Genomic DNA, 8,435 nt, shown 5'->3' on the forward strand with positions numbered 1-8,435 from the left:
TTCATCAAAATTTCTCTACCATTAAAGATTCCACAAGTGAGTTTTTTAGAACGTTTTTTATTCCACAATTAAAAATGAAACTTCATATGAAAACATAGCTGGGAAGTAAACATAACAAATTAGGCTATACATAGTATTAAATGGTTTATAGTGGGGGGTATCATTTATTCTTGTTTGCAGAGTACAGGCCCTGATGTCTTATCTAGCTTAGCCTTTTAACACTCTCAAACATCTTCTGAGTTTGATGGTCACCAAGGATTGTGTAAATCTTTGACACAGAGTTGAGTTTGACAGTATAATGACAACATCAAAAGAATACAGAAAAAGAAAACTAGCTATCTGCTATTGGATCTGATATTTATTGGAGACAAAAAACATGGAAAGCATAGGATGAGATTCCAAAAGTCAATTGTCACTGCTATTGCAATTTTGCAACACACCCGTTTTTTGGCACCCCTATTTTATACCAGAATTTATACATGCAACATGGGTGAAAGCTGATTTCACCCGTGATGATGTGTTCCCATATCAGCAAAGGAAAGTGGTAGAACCTCAGTGAGAAAGTCATTACTCATCATTCACATTTGGACTATTTTGCTAATTTGCTCTTAAAGGACAAATTTATTATATGCTTGGCCTTATGAAACAACCATTTGTTCCATAATTTTCAACAAAGACCAAAATAGATTCTAGATGTATTAAAATATTACACATTTTTTAAAGTGTGATAACTGAATTAAAATAGAATTGCAAATTAATCACATGCCTATGTGGGGAATATTTTTTGCAAAATAAACTAGGAATACAAAAGGACAAAGTAAATATAACTATATAAGTATTTAAATTTTTTTGTCCTAAAAATCAAATGAATTTACAATTATAAGTAATAGTTTGGCTAAAATAGTTGCAATAAATATATGCAAAAGAATGTCCTTAATCTATAAAGAGAATGTATTAATTTTGAGAAATCCCCAATGTAGAAAAGCATAAAGGTCATGGACTATCAAATACCAAAATAAGTAATAGAAAGACAAAATATGCATAAAATAATATTTTCAGGTTTTTTAGTAATTAAAGAAATCCTTATTAATGCAATTTTAGATACTAATGCTTAGGTAAGCGTAGTGCCATAAGTGTGTTGTGTTGTCATTCAGCATCACTGGTCAACAATTTTGTCTAACAATTAGGTGACAGGCTTCTAAAATCCAGTAACCCATTTTCCATGGCCCATATCAGAGAATTAACCCCATAGTATTGTATATTGTAAGCAAACCTAGAAGCAATGTGCATGTAAACCAACTGAGGTTTAAGTGCGTGTCACATCATTCAACTGTAGCAAAATTCTGTGTAAAACCTGCACATCAGATAGAAAAGGTGTACTAAATGCTAATAATTATATATAAAATTGAAAGTATACTAAAACTCAAAACTATGCACAGACTTAAATAAAGTTATTATCTGGGGGCATGAAGTATTCAAGTTCATTCCTTTCTTACTTCTTATTTTCAAAATACTCAATGTTTTTATACTACTTCATAATTTTTCTTTTATTTTTGTTTTTATTTTTCTTTATTTATTTTGGGCTGCTGGCTGGTGCAGGGATCAAACCCCGGACCTCTAACCAACTGAGCTAACTGGCCAGCCCACTATTTTGTAATTTTTTAAATACAGAGTATGAATCAACACGACAGAGTGAGAAGAAGATGCTCTTAAAAGCCGAAAATTTATGGAGCCACTCAAATTTCCCTTTTCCTTTTGTGAAAAATGCTGGGGAGTTCTCCAGGGTCTCATTAGTGACTTTCAGTGCCAAGATTATCTGCGGTCAGGGCTGGGAACACCTTGCCCTGATAGGGAGATTTGCGGCCCGTATGTCCCTCTTGGGATTTAACATTCTCCTTGGACTAATAGCAGTCACTGTGCTTGGTCTCCACTAACCATCTACCATACTCTGGGTTTATAGTGAAATAACGAGCACAGCCCCCCAAGGAGCTTGTTCTTATCAAATTATTGAGGGACAGGGCTGGGTGGGCATTTACTTCTTTCTCCATCATGTAAACTGCTACTGAATGTTTGCTTTTAATGTCCCCAGTGGTTTAACATAGCGGAGGGGGAAAAGCAGACAGTAATAGAACAAGAACACATCAGGAAAACAGCTCGTGAAAAGTTTTGGTGTAAAGCTGGTAATATTTCAAGAATCAGAAAGCTGAAGAGTGTATAAGGATATTATGTGGATATCATCAATAAAAGTCGGGCTGTGAGTTAATTTTACATAGTTATACATCCATCCACCATGCGTGGTTGTGGTGAAATGTACAGAGGGGCCCTGGTGTGAACTTGTCATTAGCCAGCGACTGGGTGTGGGCTTCCATTCCTTCCCTTGTCCTTTTCTCACAATGTTCTGCTCTTTTCACGTTCTCCTTCATACACTAGCTAAAGAGATGTCAGAATCCCAGAGATCTAATCAAAATCATTCCTAAAGTACAAGTTTGGCCATACATACTATAAAGGTTCTTAACTTGCCTTAATTCTAGACTCCTTGAAGGCAGGACCCATATCTTATGCATTCTTTTAGGTCCTTTCATAACTTAAAACTTTGACTTACTCAGTGTTCCTCAGGAAATATTTGTGGAATAAATTGGTGTCTACTTTGGTTTATTGGAAAACAGCATAAAGCAAATATACTGTCACTGGTGAACTAGAGCCACGTGCCTCTGGGCACATTTCTTAACTTCTTTAAGCCTCATTTTTTTCATCTTTAGAATGGAAAATTAGATGGTATAGTATTTCAGAAGGTTGTTGGGGAAAGTAAATTAAATAGTATTTATGAATCACTAAACACTTTATTAATGTGTTCTTACTACTATTTCCTAGTACACATTAACATAAAAAAGTAACATAATATTGCTCTTTCTAATGTGGTATCACACCTCAATTTTTTGCTCAATTTGGTTTAATTTTGGGTGTGCTCAATTTGGGGGAACTTATTTGAATAAAGATATTTGGAGCTGTCATATTCTGGGAGAGGGATGCCCCTAGACCAGTACTCTCTTGTAGAAATCTTATGAGAGCCACAGAGGTAACTTCATATTTTTTAGCAGCCACATTAAAAATGTACAAAGAAACAGGTAAAACTAATATTAGTATATATTGTTTATTTAAATTTATTCAAAATATTCTGATTTGGGAATATAATCAATATAAAGAGTTGTAGTGTGATATGTTGCAATTTTTTAATAACAAGTTTTTAAACTTTTTACGTAATTTGTACTTACAGCTCATCTCAACTTGGAACAGTCATATTTCAGGTGCTCAGCTGCCTCATGAGACTCATGGCTACCATATTGAATAGTGCAGATCTATGTAATGCTGACAGAAACCGTCCAAATAACCTATAAGTGTTCATAAATGTGGTAAAATATTATTGAACCGAAACAGCTATATATGCATAATCTATCTTTGAGTTTAAAGGTCTCTTATTTGGGAAATAATATCTCTAGTATTATTTAATCAGTTTACTTGTACCTTTCTTTTTATTAAAAAGTTATCTATTAATTATTGTTCCCATCTCATTTAATCATGTTAGTGAGTTGTATGTTAACAATCAAGAGTTTTCTGCAAAAAGAGGGAAAATAAACACCACTTGAATCTAAACATTATTTTCTCCCTTGATTGCTTTTTTCCTGCTAATTTTTGGATTGCTTTCAGAGCTCAGAGTTCTTGTGATTTATTCTTCAGCATAGGATCATTACTTTCAAATATGCAACACCTAATATTTATAACTTAAGTATTCAAATTTTACAATGTACAGATGTGTCATGAATGATGTAAATTAGGTGAAATCAATGTGTTGTCCTTCCATAGGCAAAATATAAGCTCTTGACTTGTGATTTCCAAACTGGATTCTAAGTGTGAGAACTACAGCCTAGTGTAGGGGTACAAGGTGGGGCCACCTTCCCTTCCTCCTCTACTACCCTAACCCTAGTGGATCAGGTTGGTTCCAGTTGTATCTGTTTTATGTGTCTTCTCCTCAAATGTAAGATTGTGCTTGAGAGAGACAAAAAATAAATATTCAGAAACAAAACGACATAAAATTTCTTCATCATGATCTCTAAATTAATGAGCAATAGTCAGTAAGTCAAACATACCCTTGAATTAATAATTGTGTGGTGTGACATGACACAATCCTGCTCAGCCTTTTCTTTCAAGGAATCAAGTTTTGAGCTTCATTTGATGAAATTAACTTCTCTTGATTGGCCCACGACCATGTCACAATGTTTTAACCAAACCAGATATTTTTCCAGGTTTACCTATTGTGCCTACATCTCTCATTTGTGTAATCTGCAGAGCTATGGAGTGGGGCAATTATTCCATGTATGCCGACTTCATCCTCCTGGGGTTGTTCAGCAGCACCCGTTTCCCCTGGCTTCTCTTCAGCCTCATTCTCCTGGTCTTTGTGATCTCCATAACCAGCAATATTATCATGATCGTTCTCATCCACACGGACTCCCACCTGCACACTCCCATGTACTTCCTGCTAAGCCAACTCTCCATCATGGACATTCTGTACATTTCCACCATTGTGCCCAAAATGCTGGTCGACCAGGTGATGAGCCGGAAGACCATTTCCTTTGCAGGATGCACTGCCCAGCACTTCCTCTATTTGACCTTGGCAGGGGCTGAGTTCTTCCTCCTAGGACTCATGTCCTATGACCGCTACGTAGCCATCTGCAATCCTCTGCGCTATCCTGTCCTTATGAGTCGCAAGGTCTGTTTGTTGATTGTGGCGGCAGCCTGGCTGGGAGGGTCTGTAGATGGCTTCTTGCTTACCCCAGTCACCATGCAGTTTCCTTTCTGTGCCTCTCGGGAAATCAACCACTTCTTCTGTGAGGTGCCTGCACTTCTGAAGCTCTCCTGTACAGACACATCAACCTATGAGACAGCCATGTATGTCTGCTGCATCATGATGCTTCTCATCCCTTTCTCTGTCATCTCAGCCTCTTACACAAGGATTCTTATTACTGTTTATAGGATGAATGAGGGAGAGGGGAGGAGAAAGTCTGTGGCCACCTGCTCCTCACACATGGTGGTCGTCAGCCTCTTCTATGGGGCTGCCATGTACACATACGTGCTGCCTCACTCCTACCACACCCCTGAGCAGGACAAAGCTGTTTCTGTCTTCTACACCATCCTCACTCCCATGCTCAACCCACTCATCTACAGCCTCAGGAACAAGGATGTCACAGGGGCCATGCAGAAGGCTCTGGGGAGGTGTCTGTCTTCAGAAAAAGTAACCGCTTTTTAAAGAAATTGCATTTACTGCTGGAGGTTTGAAAATAAGGATATAGGACTCTTCATCATCACCTTTGAATTTAAATATTCTCTGTCTGGAAAGTTAACAAGTCTCCCACATGCCAGCAACTCTGGGGCATTCTTGGGATTTAGAAAGCTAGAATTTTGAGAATTTGATCATATTTTTGAAAGGTATTAGGGTTCTGGATGGAGTTTTGGATGGAGTAGGAGTAAAGTTGGGGTTCCAGTACTCGGTCATCTGCTTGTCACAAAGCACGCATTCCACCGAAAATCATGGGGTAGCCCGTTTCTGACTATGCTCAGTCATGACAAAGAAAATGCGCATCTTTATCTACTCCTATGACTTCCCATCACTGTCTCTCTTTAGACACTCTACCAATTGACCATTACTAAGAATTTATTTATCAAATATTATTTTTATTATACTTCAAATATTATTTCAATGTCTAACTGATTTTGCTACAAGTGACTTTTTTGGTCTTCCATAGACATGTTTAACTTAATTAAGTCAGGTTATTTGCTGGGGAAAAAAATGGTTTGAAACTATGTCGTTTGCTCCATTAAATTCTGTCAATGCAGCTTGTACACACAAAAGTACACATGAAATTCTAGAAGAGACCAGTGTCTTGATATCTATCTTTCTTTTTTCCCCATAATATTTTGTTAGAATTATCCCAGAATAATGGATTCAAAGCAAAAAATAAATAAATAAATGTGGTTGTTACGTGTTAGTAAACACAGATGCCTCCTACATTTTCTGTGCCTCATTGCCCTGACTTCCTATTGATATAATTTGATAGGAACAAGTAGGGTAATTTTAAATCACATCTTTTTCACCATATTTAAATTTTCTGATGGCCAAATAAATTTCATTTCCAAAGACCCTCATGCAAAGTAATGGGCAACTCTTTTGAAAACTAAATGTTGATTTTTTTCTTTGAGAAATTCATGTATATTATTCACTTATTTTTTTCCATGTTTTATATTTTAATTGAGCTTATTGTATTTATTTTAATATTTTTTATATTAATCAACATTCTTTTGATGAAGTGGAGAAAATTACGTTCCTTTTCTTTGACTTTCCCCACTTGATTGAACTCATTCTACTTTAAGTCCTCAGTCTTTCCATTTTTCTACTTTTATGTTTTGGGACTTACTTATATCCTATTATCCAAGAAGGAAATGATTTGCATTGCAGAGAACAAAATGTACTTATGTATACACTCATTTTTAAATCTGTAAATATTTGGGAATTGTGTGTAGACAAGTAAACAAATACATATATTTCATATTTTGTCACACATTTCATATATTGATGTATATTTCAGAAAATCTAATGCTTCTACACACTGGGGAAAAAAAACATTTCGTTACAGAGCTTTCAAAGGACATTATTTTTCCATTTTGCATTCCCAAGGAGCACAGGTGTGTGAGAAATGACATGGATTCTTATCCCTGAACATCCTGTTTTCCTCAGTAACAACCATATTAGAACCAGAAGTTGGAGTTGACTTTAGACTCTACCTTGTCCTGATCTCCTAGGATCCCTCAACCCAGTGTCTCTCTCTCTAGGAACTTTATTTTCTCCACTTGTAACACAGAGAGAATGACTTAGATTACAGTTAGAAATTTTAGCTATTTAATATTTTAAAAATAGTGAGTATGTCTTATAAGTGGATTCTGGATAAGAAAGAAATGATAATATTCAGGAAATTACATTCTCATGATAGAGAAGCTTCACATTATAGATCCTCTTAAACTATTATTATAGATGTTCACTGTGTTAAGTTGAACAAATTAACTTAGCTTCTTGAACTCTTGTTTCTTAATGTATTAAATTATGATATTCTAACTCAATTCCTACCCTTAGAGGGATAGTTTTCAGAGAAAATGAGTAAAACATGCCTCTCTCACCCACTTTTATTCCAGGGGTGGTCTTGTGTGACAGTGCCCTCATTCAGATTTCTTTCTTCTGGAGAGGAGGTTACAGAGTGATCAATGCCTTTTAATTCCACATAAGACCTTTAATAAAACAGAATACATTTCAAGGACTAATGTTGGTCTGACTGGCCATCATACATCCTTGTGACAAAATAATAGTCATTTTGTCTCTGGTGTATCATGAGAAGTTAGGATATCATGAGGTCCCTTGAAACACTAATTTCTCCGTAACTTCAGAAACTAAAGATTATAAACAAAAAACCCTAACATGAAGAAAGCTTTTTCTTGGAAGGAATTTACTCAACCAAGTTTTTAATGCTTGATTCTCTCCTTTCCCAACAGTGAGACAAAAAAGGCCACATGCCACCAAGCAAATCTTCTCGTGCATTTTTGCTATTTTTTTAGCTTAGTTTTTGATACACACTTGGAACTCAAATAATATAAATTGAATGAGCAAAATAAAAATCACATGTAATGTAGCATAGGGGTTTTTCCCCCAATACCAGTTCATTCTCTACCCTTTAGAGTAATGTTTATGCCTGTTCCTTTGCTGTTTACACCAATACCTTTTACTTTTGAATGTAGACTTCTAGTTCTGTGATTCCCAGCCTTTGTTTCGTGGTATTCATAGCACATTCAATAATCTCAAGAGAAATTCACTAACCTTGATTTTCTTCACTTGCTTATTTGTAGCAAATGTTAAGTACACATTGGTAATAGTGGTGGGATTTGCACAAATGAGGAAAACATGATAAAACAATAGGATTAAAACAGAAAATAAAATCACATCATTTAAACTCAGCATCAAAGAATATTGGAGTTTGATGTAATCTCAGAGATGATTGAATTGTATTAAAGCTTCTTATTTAACAGATAGAAAAACAACCTCTAAGAATAAAATCCCATGTCCAGAGACACACTGGAAATGGCAGAACTGTGGCTGCAACCAAAGTACCCTCATTCCAAGTTCAGGGATCTTTAACATTTCCTCTGAAATATTCCAATCATTTGTCAAAGGAGATAGTTGAACTATATGATTTCTTAGGCATTGTCTAGATCCAATATTGTGTCATCTATGTTATTTCCTTCTTCCAGGTCTCTGGCTTCATGCTTTATTCTATTCATGTCTGAATCTCCAGTTAAGACCCAGTGGCATGTGTGTCTGTCTTTCAGAGACATAAGCA

The 8,435-nt window shown here is 35.8% G+C and overlaps 1 protein-coding gene across 1 annotated transcript; it reads left to right on the forward strand.

The window, feature by feature from the left end:
* Window positions 1-4,348: 4,348 nt before the first annotated feature.
* LOC134375724 (olfactory receptor 2T27) lies at window positions 4,349-5,302 on the forward strand. Its single transcript, XM_063094394.1, has one exon. It carries the CDS (start codon window positions 4,349-4,351, stop codon window positions 5,300-5,302), a length of 954 nt encoding a protein of 317 aa, XP_062950464.1.
* The last annotated feature ends 3,133 nt before the right edge of the window (window positions 5,303-8,435 follow it).

This window comes from Cynocephalus volans, chromosome 4 (genome assembly GCF_027409185.1).
Source record: "Cynocephalus volans isolate mCynVol1 chromosome 4, mCynVol1.pri, whole genome shotgun sequence".
Classification (NCBI taxonomy): domain Eukaryota; kingdom Metazoa; phylum Chordata; class Mammalia; order Dermoptera; family Cynocephalidae; genus Cynocephalus; species Cynocephalus volans.

Bases quoted from the DNA above. Each gene is read 5' to 3' on its own strand.
- LOC134375724 (XM_063094394.1), top strand. From the start codon at position 4,349: ATGGAGTGGGGCAATTATTCCATGTATGCCGACTTCATCCTCCTGGGG.